Source organism: Branchiostoma belcheri, unplaced genomic scaffold, assembly GCF_001625305.1.
Source record: "Branchiostoma belcheri isolate BF01 breed outbred unplaced genomic scaffold, Haploidv18h27 scaffold7, whole genome shotgun sequence".
Lineage (NCBI taxonomy): Eukaryota > Metazoa > Chordata > Leptocardii > Amphioxiformes > Branchiostomatidae > Branchiostoma > Branchiostoma belcheri.
This window is the reverse complement of record NW_017804353.1, coordinates 1,801,043-1,816,443: the sequence shown is the minus strand read 5'-3', so window position 1 is coordinate 1,816,443 and position 15,401 is coordinate 1,801,043. Positions and strand designations below refer to the sequence as shown.

At 43.6% G+C, this 15,401-nt stretch overlaps 1 protein-coding gene and 1 pseudogene across 1 annotated transcript in view; one reads left to right on the top strand and one right to left on the bottom strand.

Annotated features, from left to right (window-relative positions):
• LOC109484645 (tyrosine-protein kinase ABL1-like) overlaps positions 1-3,808 on the top strand; it is a 30,240-nt gene extending 26,432 nt beyond the window's left edge. Inside the window, exon 12 of the mRNA XM_019787992.1 lies at positions 124-3,808. Within this exon, the coding sequence (XP_019643551.1) occupies positions 124-1,826 (1,703 nt within the window). The 3' untranslated portion in view covers positions 1,827-3,808. The remainder of the gene's footprint in view (positions 1-123) is intronic.
• A 687-nt stretch (positions 3,809-4,495) lies between these two features.
• On the bottom strand, positions 4,496-14,192 carry LOC109484313 (annotated as a pseudogene).
• Positions 14,193-15,401: the final 1,209 nt, after the last annotated feature.

Sequence of the window (15,401 nt, the reverse complement as noted above, 5' to 3'; positions counted from 1 at the left end):
AGTCTCTGAGTCTGTGTTGTAGCATCCAATTAGAATTGCATTTTGACAATTTTTTGATACAGAAGTAAGAAGTGTTTCTTGAGTTGTTCTGAAACTGATGTTGCCTCTCTTCCTCCCACCCAGATTCCAAGTCCCAGAAGACTCAATCAGAGAAACAATCACCACCGTTGCCTAAGAAACAAAGCAGCAACAAACACAAGGACAAAGACAAAGACAAAGACAGAGAACGGGACAAGAAGGAGGAGTCGTCCGGAAAGGAAGAAAAGTCGGGGAAAGAAGAGAGTCGCATGAGCAAGGCCTTCATCAACCTTCCTGCGCTGTGGAGACGCAGCAGCCGGATGAAACGCCCGGCGCCCCAGCCTCCCAAGCGGAGCAGTTCCTTCAAGGACGAGGCCATGCAGCAGCACAAGAACAACGACACCAACACGTACCCGCCGACGACCAACTCCCACCCGCTGTTCCACCGGCGGGAGGAGAAGAACGGGATGTCGCAGAACTTCGAGAACCTGAACCAGGAGCTGAACGCGCACCTCTCCCAGACCAGCCGCAGCCTCGGCAACCTAACGGTCGACGCGGGATCGTCGGGCGGTAAGTTCCCAAAGAAGGCGCTGCCGTTCCCGCATGGCACGCGGGAGAAGACGATGCACGCGATGCACGCTGGCGGCAGGACATCCATGTCGTCTCTCGACATCAGCGAGGACCGGGAGGCTCCGCCGGTTCCCAATCCACACATGTTGAAGTCCTCCTCTAGCACAGACTTTACCACGACGCTGCAGAAAACAGAGAGATTTCGCGGGGACACGGACTCCCCCTCCCCTCCTGCTAGGAGGACGAAAGCCGAGAAGTCAGAACGGAAGTGGAACAAGAGCCCAACACACAGTATTAAGAGCGTTAGCGGAGCGTTAGAGAGCTATCATAGGGACGAATCACTCCAAGGTGCCAACCTCGCAAAGCACGAGAGGCCAAGAAATCTCCTAACTCCTCCTCCAAGACTGCCCTCGCAAAATATACATGTAGGCCCTTCAGAGAAAAAATCAAGTCCCGAGTCAAAAGACAGCGAAGCGAAGGCAGACAATGGACACAACGCCGTGTCCAAACCTGCAAAGAAGAAACCTGGCTACCTTAAGAAACCCGTGCACCTAGGCAATCTCCACATCACAGAGGAGGATCTAAACGACAGAGGGATGAGAGCAGAAAGAGCTGAGAGTACGGCAACTCCCCCTCCTACCCCTACTGGAGGGGTAAAACTGTTCCCTGGGATGCCCCCACCTGTCAAAGGTGCTCAAGTTAACCCTGTGATCAAACCACCAAGGACTTCCAAACTAACCTCGTCCGATAGCGGCTACCAAACGTCGGATTACAAGTCTACAACGGACAAACCCGTGATAACGAGTCCTAAACCGTTACTGTCGACTCATGGCGATGGCCCGAGCTCCCCGTTAGGATTTAAACCGCTCATTCCCGCTAGAGTGTCGCTGAGGAAAAGACCGCTGGTGGAAAAGCCATCAGAAGAAGTAACGAAGGAATCCTTACTACAGATGTCGGACAGTCTGCTACAAAAACTGACAAACACTAACCATAATTCCTACATTGGGGATGTGCAAGAGCTAGGACAGGACTACCTAAACGCCTGTTCGCACTACATTGACAATGTCCAACAACCGCACGCGAAATTCGCCTTCCGCGAGGCAGTCAACAAGTTAGAAGGGTCCATGCACGAGCTAAGACTCTCCCAAACAGCTACAAGCCATCACCCCAATCTGGACAAAGTCCTAGCAGAACTTAGAAGAACTACCAAGGAAATCAGTGGCATTGTGAAAAGATAGTACAGTCAGTATTCTTCCATCCATGCATACTAAGGTGGCCAGTTCTCTTCCTTTGTAAGAATCATGTCTTCGTTGTTATTCATCGTCAGAATTTAGTAAGATGTTTACTCTTGTTGAGCAGTATCAGATTTTTTTTTTTTCACGCAGGTGGTTTTGAGTGTGGCAGTTGTAACAGTCCCGTATATTGTGCCTTGCCTGAGATTTTACACCTTTTCTCTCTACAGATGTAGTTTGATACATCACTAAACTCATGGACTTTTACAAACAAGACGATTAACAGGGTGTTCAGGACGTTATCACTGCCACACCAAATACCACGTAGAGAAATTATGGTTTATATGCAAACAAAGCTTGCCAAATCTTGGTCCATCCATTTGTTAGGATTTCTTAAAATTTTGCATAGAATCCCTCAGTCCATAAAGCATTGGATTATAATTATGTGATGTTCAAATTTGGGCAATGTTAGTCCTTGCAACAGGGATAAGTCCCCATCTCTAATTGAAAACTTGTTTCCTTTTTTTCCGACTAGTATTTTGGGGCAATGCCAATGGGGTTTCAGCAATTTGTATGTATGTGGGACATCAGTCTGTGTAAGAAGGAATTCTTTGGTTGTGCATATCACTCCTGTAGCCATATCATTGCCAAAAATTACTTGTATGTTTCCTATCGCTCATTCTTGTTATGGCCTGGCACCCCTCTTTTTTTAAGTGGCAGTGACCTGACTTCTATAGAGTCTGGTCTGTATTTGGGTTATGCCACTTTTACAAGAGGTAGCTAAGTTGTGCTTTTTTTGTATTCAAGCCTGGGAGAACAGCAGTTTGGTTTAGAACAAGGTAGTTTAATTTTCATTCGTTAGTTAAGATATAATTGATTGCTTCCAGAATGAAGCAATGAAAATTGTGGAGAAATTTGAATCAAGAATGAATCATAATGATTGTTTTTATTATAATCCACTTTTGTGCAAATATGGAAGTATTGCAAGTTCCATTTGTTGTTGTAATTGTACAGTTAATTTTTGTCCATTCCATGTTGTAGTTTACTTTTATTCAAGGTTTACAATAATGCAATAGACCAGGCAACACACTGACTTTTGTACTCTTCACTAGCTTGCCCAGAACATTTGCACAGAAATAGACAACAAAATAGAAGTATCATGGTACACTCTTGAAATCTGAGATACAGATTTAAAGACATTGTTGACATGTTTGGCTACATATACACACTCTTTTCTGTTGTTCATTATTTTTGTGACGATTATTTCTCAGGTGATTGAATATTATTTCATAGTTAACATGACTTAGCATAAAGCATAAATAAAGGCACCACACACACATGTATCTAGCCATGAAGCCACAGATCAACATTAATACATTGACGAAAGCTTCGCCACTTTCTTGCATTTTGATAATACTAGTACTTGAGTGTATGAGTGACAAGCGATCACAGTATTATCAGATATTCGACCAATGGGCTTTACCGATTATAGTCATGTGACCAGTGCAGGTGCCATTTGAGGTCACTGGTTAGTGTACAAAAGCGCCTCATTGTGACACGGTCACAAATTGCAGGACTTTGAAGGCCAAGTGTTATAATTCAGAATCTTATGTTGAATTCAGAACAAAGACGGCAAGAGACATTGTGGAACTATTCAGTGTTCTAGAATTGATACTTCCAAGTCATATAGTAACCAGGGCTTGCCAACGTTTCAGTGGGTAGAATTTCTAGAAAAAGACTTTATGTATCTAGGTACATACAGGAGACAAATATGTGCCTAAGCAACCTTTATCTGACAGGTGAGAGTTGGGGCTTGCTGTTGGTTTGGAGAATACTGGCTAGTGTAAGAAGGAAGCTATCCACACGTGTTAAATCATGGTCACCTGCATTATATTGTGTATTTGTACTTCCTGTACAGACCCCACAAATGTATCATAGCTTTGTACCGGACCCTTGTACAGTCAAATTAAAATGCTCATCATTATGAACTAAGTGTGAAGGTCTTTTTGTGCGTGTGTATGACATTGTGTGTCTGCTTGTGTACAGTCTGAATGTGTGTGTGTGTGTGTGTGTGTGTCTATGTGTGTGTGTGCATGTTTGACTCTGAATGTATGTCATTGATTTTGTGTACGTGTATTTGCGCATGTGCATTTGAGTTTGTGTATGTGAATGTTCATGTGTGTTAGAATTAATCAGTGACATATTGGCCAAACTGCACAAACCAGATGCCCAACTAAAACAGGCAAAGGTGACAAAGACACGTTATGTTATGCAATAGTTTATTTTTCTTCAATGCTGACTCAACATTCATAGCTTCTATACATTCGTTCTCGACAACACTTCCGTACGTAAATCGAATAGTGCATGCCATTGAAACATCTGCTGCAATATCAGTAAACTACACTAGACGGCGCTGTTGTCAACATCAAGGTTACATACATTACATTTAGTATAATTACTATAAATGAGGTATGATATAAATTCACAGTGTAGAAAATAAATGAAGTAGTTGTTTCTTAGGGCGTTTTGATTTCCTTTTTCGAAACGTTATTAGAAATGCAATATTTTTAGCAGGTACGAACATATCCCGACATGCTTGGCGTAAAAGTCCTAGTACATTGTAGTAACATGGGATCAAACATGGCTATTTGACTCCATGGTAGTAACAGGTGGTTTCAGCCTGGGAACGAGCTCGTGACGTCAGAGAATGATGATCTTGTCCGCCAAACGGTAGAGGCCGTCGATAGTCTGAAAAACAGACCGGTAAGATTTTATCAATACATGACCATATGAATATGCTAGCAGTTCTTCAATCTTGGTGGCGACACTGTAGCCTGGGTGCCATCGATCCGCAGTAGTATATTCGCCAGCTCTATAACTGGATAGATAGAGCTGGCGAATATACTACTGGGGGTGGCACCCAGGCTAGCGACACTGCTTCCGCATATATTTCTTTGTAATATATGTCTCGTAATATCTTGTGTTACAGCTTCAAAGTATCATAACGCTAGACTCCCTGAGTTCATATCAGTTTATTTATTTACTTGTTTATTTATTTATGAAGATTTACCACATTTGTTGAAGGATTGACATAACAGGTGACTATCATATTTTCAAAGATGTCAACCCCGAGACCAGACTGTAAGGTTTGAACCACTCACACCGGGAAGGTCCCTACTCTTTTCGATAAGTGCGGTGGGTTCGATAAGTTCAACTTGTCCACAGAGACCCATTCTCAGAAACGATTCTGGATAGTCTCCGCATATCCAAGAACGCAGAGGCAGTGTCTCATGCACGGTTCTGGAGGATACCCGCCCGAGAACGGTGGTTCTAGATAAAGCACGGCTCTGGATAGAGCAGACTGGCTCTGGAATCTGGATACAACAAGAGCTACATGTAGACTAACATATATATCGGTTCTTTCTCCATACAAAGTACAGTTCTGAATTCAACAGGAGCTACATGCAGACTAGCGTTACTCTTTCTCCATCTATGTACGAGTGGATACAGCACGGTTCTGGATACAGCAGGAGCTGCTACATGTAGACTACGTACCTGTTCCTTCTCCATCTGGTCGATGACCGCGGGCGTGTAGTGCCTGCTGCGGCGGTTCCTGCGCCAGAAGGACGTGCCGGAGTACGCCGGGCTGGGCTGGGGGGCCGCGGGTGCCTGGGGGTGACATATAGGTATAGTCATGGTGTTACTCACACGGATAACGTACTAGTAGTCTGATATTTCGCTACATCTTAACACAGTTCCTGGGCTGCGTTTGGAACACTCTTACACATCTCTTACGTTGTAGTAAAGTGGGCTCCATGTGACTGTTTGGGACTGCTACGAGGGACTAATCGCCTTCCATAGACAGTAAATGATCCTGAAACTATTGCGAAACCAATAACAAAAACACTGGTTCTGGGACCAACCCATGGGATTTTTCATCCTTCAATTTCATACTATCATAGCATATTTAATATGAACTTTAAGATAGATTATCGCAATAGCAGGCCGATTATCTCACTCAAACAAAGGCTCAAACCAAAACAAATGCGATGAGAAAAAGATGTGATACAGGGTTCTCAGTTTAGGCATTGATGTCTCACCTTTTCTTTTTGTTTTTCCTCCTCCTCGTCGTCCACCATCAGACTCATGAAAGACTCCTCCAGCGACTGTCTCCGGCCTGACCGGGAGGACGGCTTGGAGCTTCGCACGCTCGACAGGCTACTGTTTTCTTTTCGGAAAAACAAACAAACAAACAAACAAACATTAATTTCTCGTTTTGCTCACCAGTGCAAATTTCTTCGTCTACCTCTATATGTATTTCCACCACTGGCACCCGGATAACGAAATCGAGGATAACTTCAAAATAATCAATCAAATTCTAAAACTTACCTAAAGTTATACTGCCGTCTTGGCTGCTGCTGGTGTGAGTGGAAGTTTTTCTCTGCAAAAAAAAAACAGCATAAATGAATCGTGGTCATCATACTATCACCAAATATGCAGATAGGCAAAGAATAATTAAGTGCAATGGGGTTTCAAATTTATGGCTAAAGGAAATTTGCTTCGCACGGGCCTGTATCCTTACATACATTACATTTCTTACATTTTCTAATTTCTTTCATTTCAGTTGCGGTATTTAGTTCGCGTTATATTTGTTTTTCGGTCGTCCATCCCTTTATTCACCATATTATTTCCTTTCTTTGCTGGATCCTCACCTTCTTGAGTTTCTTCTTCTGTTTGTTACAGTTACACTTGCACTTTTTCCTGAGGCTGGGGACGAGCAGTTCCTGACACTCACACTCAGGCGGCATGAGCCCCTGCAGAACCAGGCGCCGCTCCCGCTTTCTCTCGTTCAGAACAAGCTGAGATTCACGCTTCTCTATCTCAGACTGCAGAGAAGAAAGAAACGTGTAAAAACATTATGATAATGACGTGATAGTAATAAAATAATATGATAATAATATTTCTCAGGCGGCATGAGACCCTGCAGAACCAGGCGCCGTTCCCGCTTTCTCTCGTTCAGAACCAACTGGGACTCCCGCTTCTCTATCTCAGACTTTGGAGAGAGAGAAACAAAATAAGTTAGAACAGTAACATAATGACATTATAATGATATAATATCACACTCAGGCGGCATGAGGCCCTGCAGAACCAGGCGTCGTTCCCGCTTTCTCTCGTTCAGAATCAACTGGGACTCACGTTTCTCTATCTCAGACTGCAGAGAAGAAAGAAGCATAAGTTAGAACAGTAACATAGTAGGCATTTCGTCGGTCTTACAAGAACAGTAACATAATAACATAATAATAATATTACACTAACATAGAACCAACTGGAATTCACGCTTCTCTATCTCAGACTTCAGAGAAGAAAGAAACATAATATTGTACTAAGTATTTTTGGTGTCAACCATCCTTGCAGTGCCAGACTGGGCGGGTAGGTGTCACTTTAACACTCTAGTTCAGCGAAATGATGTAGACAGCAAGGAAATTAAAGCCTGTTCGCCAGTACAAATTAAATTATTGTCTGTTTGGAAACCTCTTGAGTCGGCCCTTTCCACTTAAAGTTCATAAAAACTTGCAATTCAGACCCAGTGCCGCAAAGAGCTTTACAAACAGGAATAGACTACTCTATAGATTTTTTATCATTTTCTGTTTGGAAACCTGTTGAAGCCGTCTGTCCCACGTCCCCATCCCACACACAATCTTTCCAAGGTCATCCCTCGATCTGGCGTCTTCTCCAGCCTCACATAAATTCCCCCTGTCCCCCCTGATGTTTACCCCCCAAACAAACTCTCCCCGCCATGACGAGCTACAACAAGCGGCCAGACCGCCTCAGTCAGCGGGTTATAATCGTCGTCATGGCAACGGTCGGTCCTCCCACGCCCTACAATATTGTGGCAACACTCCTCCCTATATCTGTCCGCCCGACGGTGTCTACATCATAATACTGTACAAAGGAGCTCGGTCAATGACCGACAAGGTTCCTGCATTCAGACTGTTTAGTCAAAACAGACATTAGTCTTCAAGCATCTATTTTTGCATCGTTTTGGTATGCCTCTGTACTGGTATGCCTCTGTACTGGTATGCATTTTACGCGTACGTCGATGGAGGTTAGGCATCCAGGTAAAATCGAAGGTACTTGTTACTAGATCAAGTAATTGGATACGAATATATTTCAAAACCTGTCAAACTTGTATCGAGTAGCATCCACTACTTTCGTCAGTGACTGGTGCATTTTGTACTGTCCACCGGCCCCGAAAACAGGAGCATCTCTATCCACAGAGACGCAAGAAAACGCTGAAAAAGTAGATTCTAAGTAAAGTGGAACTGCATTACATGTACGTCTGCTCGGGGAGCGATTAAGCCCTGTTCGTCTAGCTGTGTGCCAACAGGCTAGGGAGGCTACAGAAGGCTAAACGTTTACAAACCTAACAGAGCTGGGTAAATATTGAAGGTTGCGGTATGACCCGTACGATTAACACCTTTCAACATGCCCCTGCCCTGTGACAAACCAATTCTGTACACCTGTCAGGCGGACGGAGCAGATATTGACCAGGCAGAATCGTATATATAACCGCGTTGTTTAAACGGTTGGCCCGGGGCAAGACCTGTCGGACCAAACATCAACACTAGCGGCACAATTATGTCAAGTTTGTTGGTAAAATTAAGCCCCCTCAAAGATCTCAAACATGCTAAGCTAAACATGGAACTATTCTGCTATAGTGTCTTCATTATTTGAACGGCTCAACAAGAGGACGTAGTTGAGGTGTTTGAGCTTTACCTCAAATAACGGACACCGGCATCACAACTAACCACGTACAAAGTAACCAGGTATAAAGTAAAATGTTTTAGCGTCTGTATAATGCGAAAGTATAACCTAGCATAACCCTTAACTATAATGTATAATGTGTACGCTTTTACAGCTAGATCTCTCACATATTAAAGTGGCTAATATGGGCTAACGGTCATGTCTTATACATCGCACAATCGTCGTACGGTCGCAAAACTGACGGTACGCTTTGGATAACTGTGCATGTCCCCTGCAAACTTCAGTTGTTTTGTTACAGAAAAGTCTGTCGTAGACTTTTGTCGGTAGTTGGTTTTGTCATTGCCTAATAGAAAATTGTACCGCATTAAATCGCACAACGGCCTACGACGAATGTGAAGCTCTTAGATACAGGAGCCATAATTAGGTCCTCTTTTGTAGCGCGCTATCTTACAGTCATGTTTACTCTCGCGTGCCTGAACACCACGGTAAATATAACAGGAGAGCTTTCTCAAACATCCAGATTAAATCTCGATTTACAACCATTCACGAAACAATCCCCGATCCCGCAGACTCGGTCTGATTCACGTGTGTAGACAACAAAACCATCTCAGGCCCAAACCGACCCGTCAACAGTACAGGCAAGGAGAGACGGGCACTCTTCTCTGTCTTCAAAGGACTCGCGACATGATTATCAACAAACGAGAGCGGTTTTATCATAAAGCAAGGGAGTTGGGGGATAAGGCTTATCTTCAAATAGATCTTGGAGTGCCATTTGAAAGGAAGACTGTGCGGTTTTCTGGCCATGCCTTTCCCATTTCTAAACGCTCTGAGTTTATGACTGATCAAGGACGTCCTATCTGACCTTTCTTGCTTTCATTGACTCTCCACCTATAAGCAAATATCAACTCGGAGGCGCAAATGTTATACAGCTTACAATGTAGCGTCACCCCCGTGTATAACCAACCTACTTCATATGACAACACTTTTGAATGGCCGTTTTCCGTTTATTTCCTTGTGCAGTTTTGTTTACTCGCGTGAAAAGTTATGTTTTCTGAAAACCGTAACTTAGTTAGGTACACAGGACGCCACCATTGTAGGAAGGACAGACGTGTAATGAGCTGAAATAATTTAGGGTTAACCATAGATTCACCTCTCATGTCTTTAATATCTATTACTGCGTCCTTTCTTTGATCTTCCGTTTGTAAAATAATGTTCCTCTTTATTTTGCTAATTTTGCACCCGTTAATTGTGCGTTTTTAGTATACAATTCTCCCACGACCATCTTGATTCTGTTATACGTAGACTGTGTGGCGGCGTCTCAACTGTTAAAACTGAGAGAATAGCTGCCGCCGAGGCGAAGAGAACTTCGGAGCCGGGAATTAAAGCCCAGCAACCAGTAGACTACTACTGACTTACAGAGAATGGAACGTGCTTCCTCGTGTCATAACTGAAATCTCAGAACCTGACAACTTCAAGGAAGCCGTACTCCTGCACCTGATGAGGAAACAATAATGACGCAGCGCACTTCCCCCTGTGCGTCTTTGATAACCCAACAGAGGGGTGTTGCACAGTATCTTTTCAAGAACAAGAGAGCCAGTAGGCTCGCCACATTGTGTGATTGCCAACATACCGTCACGGTGTTAGAGTGATGAGTTGGTACTTGAACTTTATCACGTCCACTTTCACGGTACCATAGCAAACATAGCGATAGCCAAAGTCTAATAAATCTGCGATTGTTTGCATCTAAGGGTGCTGGCCCTCACGTTGTTCAGACGTGCCCTTCTGGGGAAAGATCACAGTACTCGTAATAAAACGTGATTTATTATCAAATATTATTGACAACTTGAGGCTGTTGTGGCTGTATAACCAGAATGGGTGGTCAAACGGTCAAAATAGAACAATGGTGGGACGATATAATATTATTGGGTGTGGCATTGTGACCGTTGGTTTGTTTGATTTTTTTTCTGCAATAACATTTTGATGCTCTCATAATTCAATACCCATATATCTGAAATGTTCGACTCCACCCAAACGCTGCTCTGCAGAAGTTAAACACTTTTAGGCGTTTTAGGCATTTTGTCGGGCTTTCTGTGTTGTCAGATTTGTTTTTTTTTTGGGGGGGGGGGGGGCAAGACTTGCCTCTGCTTGAAGAGTACCCAACACTAGCCTTTACCAGGCTTCAGAGGCTTGGAAATAATAGAAATTGGTCAGATAGACTGATAACATGCCGAGGAGTTGGTCCGCTAAAGGAGTACACTTCAGAGCGGCAAATAAACTATACCCCTTTAGCGCACTAATTCCCCTGGCATGTTATCTGTCTTTCTACTCTTTCTAGCCTCTTCTGAGGCCCGGTAGAGGCTATCCAACCCTTTTCTCTGCCCAGACTTCCCGACCCTGCCCTGTTGCCCTGTATTGTGGCGCATGTACAAAGTAATCAGCACCCCACAAACAGACATATAATGGCTCATCTCTCCCGCCGCTGATTGCTCTCTTGTCCGGTCCTTATCCCGTTACTGATTGTTGTTCAGGTGATTACCTCGGCACCTGGCGGTGGGGAAGGGGAGGGGTATCCAGAACCGTGCCCATGTAGTCCTATGAATGGGTTAATGTTTGAATCAGACAGGGATAGTACTAGTCTTCACTTATCCAAGAACGTGTATTTTCCCTAGGCACAGTTCTGGATCTGTATCTGTATAGCCGGTATAATCGCCCTTCGGCGTAACACACCAGCTTAATTAATACGCATGGACTATCGTATCCAGAAACGTGCATGATCGAGCTTTGTTCTGGCTAATTAAACCACGGTTCTGGATACAACAGGGATGATGCTACGAAGAAAACAAAATGCCACTGTCAAAGAAAAAAGCGATTACACATTTCCAGATTCAGAGGAGTCTAAGAATTCAACTTAACAATAAATATATAGTCTGCCTCCAACCACCACAAGCCTCAATTTTACAACTTATTTACTTCCTGATCATATATTTTGCCCATCTTTCATCCCTCATATAAATGTCAGAAACAACTGCGAGACTAAATCACCTAAATGGGCCTTCCCAAATCGGAGGTACAGATGTTCGATGTCAGTAAACCAGATGTTTATTCTCACAGATAAAAAGTATTTGAGTTGCTAGGTGACGTCACAGAGTGTTATCGTCCCACGCAGTGGGCCCTCCCGGACCAGAGTTTATATTGATTATAGCAATAGTTTTACACAATTAGATTTCATAATGTACATTTTGAAGTAAATTTATATTCGGTTTCAATGTTATTTTATGTTTGTAACTTGCAATTAGCCTTCGGGCATGGATTTGCAATAAACTTCTCATTGATTGGAACATCAGGCCTGACCAGGAATGTTTATTTCAGCCGCTCCAGTTCCGGTAGTGCGGTGTATTACCTGGCAACGTTTAGATACCGGGGGTTATCTCAACGATCGATCTAGTGATTTCAGGCCTTTGTATCTCATAGCCCTGTTGAAAGCTATTTCGTACCAAACCAGCTGGCAATGAATGAACTTTACTGACACGAAATAGTATGAGACTAAGACATGTAAGATACACAATTATGAAATCGATTGTTGAGCATTGGATTGTTGACAGTCGTACAAGGTACAATATATGACAACAACTATTAAATAACAATACACTACTACAGAACTAATCAATAACCTACAGTATGCGCAATATTATTAGCAACAGTATATGGATTACGTCAAGGATATCATCATATGTGCATGTAGGTAAGACAGGCCTTACAGTTCTTCCACTGATATCTTAGGACTACGTTACGAACAGGTTTGTCGGAATTTGTATCAAAATAGATTTGCAAGGCCACGTAAACGCTTCTCTATACTATAAGCACGATAAATAATGTATGTTAGAAACAACGCTGTTAGTGTTAGAATACCACCTTGCCTACCAAGTGGCGTATGTGGTGTTTGTTGGATAATATTGTCACAATTAAAGCAAGATTAGGTGCATGGATCCGGGTAAGCGTTTCTCTAGAGTACGCACACACGTAAGTCTGATAAATGTGCGTCTTAATTAAAGGCAAGCTTACTAAGATACCGCATTTACCTACCAACCTATAGCAAGACCCTCTGAAGTATAAGCCCTGTGCTTTAATGCTACATGTACCAAATAAACCTAGAGCTGCTGGGTCCGCTTCTCCTGACTTAACGACCTGAATGATGTGTGCTTTTATTTATAAACAAGCTTTTCAAAATGCCATATCTGCCCACCAACCCTTGGCCCCACACTGAGGAATACTTCCTCCTAACCGCTGTCGCCAAGTGTTTGTCATCCCCACACGGACGTGTACATGATGTCACGTACATAATTTCTACTCATGATGAGAGGCTACGACTACTGAGGGTCAAAATTTTTACGGATAACTCAACGAATTTCAAGCCTATATGAAGGACTATTTTTTCATGTGTATATGCGTGTTTTGTTATGTTGTCTTTCCAATCGTATTTAAACATTGAACACCATATTGATTCATAATCCAATTAAAATCAAGGGTCGCTACTATGCACAAGAAAACTAATACTCAAGCAACTGGATAGATTTCCAAAACTGAACATTATGATTTTGTCATGACAGTTTTCAAAATCTATCCAGTTGCGTAATTGACAGTTTTCTTGTGTATTTTATTACCTGGATGTCTAAACGTCATCGACGTAACTTACGTATGGATTGTTACTATTTGGCCCCCCGAAAAATCTTATTGGAGATAACTATATACCTTACCTCGTACTCAGCTACGATCCTGTCCCGGAGTTTCTCCATGTATTTCTGGTCGTTTATTCTCACCACGTCGGTGCCCATCAGCCTCCGCAGCCGCTGCTTGCACTGTTCCCCCGGCATCGTCTCGTCGTCCTGTTCCCCAAACGATCAACGTCGTCTAATGTCACCAAAAACTTTGACTTTTCTGCCCCGCAGAACCAATACAAACCGAAGTCCGTCCTGCTATCGCTTGTTAAAATGAACTCCGCGCCCCGCTTGTTTACTGTCGTCTCCAAGTTCTGGTTCGAACGTTCGATGGTAACCAGGAAGCTCTAAAGGCGCGTTCTAATTTTATGACGGAATTCTTCGAAATGATTTCAACTGGCGACGACGCCAAACGTTTTGAATAGACCTCAGAAGTCGGCGGAAAGCTACTGAGCTTTAGTCCGTTGTGGCGCCACTGCCCAATCAGCCCGAAGTTCAGGGACTGTGGCGACAGTTTTTGTTTGTACGGCGACGTTCCAACCTTCTCTATCGCGACGCACCAGGTGTTCTGGAACGCGTCTTTTGAAAACCCTTGGTTTCGTGGAACGTTAGAAACGACGAACAAATCCAGGGGGAAACTCCCTCCGACAGTGTCAGACGATGAAGGAATGGGGTCCTTGTCTCTCTGAATGGAGCGCACGACCGCAAAATAAACGCCGTTAAACCCGTCTTAGCTGTACGTTTTTGTCCAGCGGTGGTTTGTAGACCACAGACCCATTCCCCTAGCCGGCTTCTTGCCTTGGTCGACCATGGAAGACTGCAGCAGGTGGTTTGTTCGAGCGCTGGGCCGTACAAGCTCCCGCCGGGCCTCCTCTCCCCTTGCCGACTACCTGTCACTTTGCACCGCCTGTCACTTTAACACACACGCGTCGTTTGTTTGACAACACTATACGTCACAAGACAGAGCCCGGGCCTTGTGATGTAATAGAAACCTTGCCTGTCTCCTGTTTGGTCATTGCGACGTCACAATGACACACTCAACTACCTAGTATGTAGTAAACGTTTAGGAAAGACTTCTCGAAGATTTGCATTTCCTCCTATTTAAACAGACGAAGTAGAATGACTCTTTTGCCAAGAGAAGACACTGTTGATCACCATTTCTTGATGTACGGAATGGACGCTTGCACTGCCATTGTCTCTCAGTAGGTGGAGCTGGGCACAGGTGGTTTTCACGATGTTCGCGGCAGCAATAAGGGAGGTGGCGAAATTGTTTTCGGTAAGGAAATTGTCTTAATGCAGTCATTCATTACTTGAGCAACTTTCACGACTGTCAAGATGACAATGGTACTTGTTATTCCTTTTCCGACATGTCAAAGAAAAATCGTGCCTCCAAAAACTCCTAACGGAAAGCTTTCCAACTGAAGATGGTGAGACCACTTGTAGAGTGTGCCATGTTGGTCTCTCTGTATGGCGGATAACGATGACTGGCGACCACCGTTAAAACATCGACTTGCTAACGCTTAATAAAGAACCCAGACCCTAAATGACCCACCTCAGAGCGCGTCCCTTCTCATGTATCATGACTGCAGACAGCACATTTGATGTAGATGTAACGTTAGATGTAGATTCCTTCAGGCCAGGTAGGAATATTTTCCAGTTTGGGCCGCTCTTGACTTCAGCCGACAGTCATTTTACACACACTAAAGACTCATTTTACACACACTAAAGACTCATAATCTCTTCTGTGACAAAGGTGTTTTCAAAAGTGCCAACGTGAGACACCATTGTGAAGAGTTTTTGTATACTTTTCGCCAAGACGGTCGCTCCAGTTGAATGTCACCTCCTTGATATGCCTTTTCTGTCCTAGAATCTTACAGACATTCACGGAAAGTAACACAATATGCACATCTATGACCCCAACTATATTCTATTTCACATTTTGGACAGTTCACGTGCTCTGATTTCGGTGAACTTGGACGTAGAACATCAGCGGGTGTCACCTTCAACTTCGTGTACGCTTCGTTACCATAGCAACGACTGAAGGTACAGCGGCAGCTGCTGTTTGTGACATGAAAGAGGGGTGTCGTCACAAATATTTCGA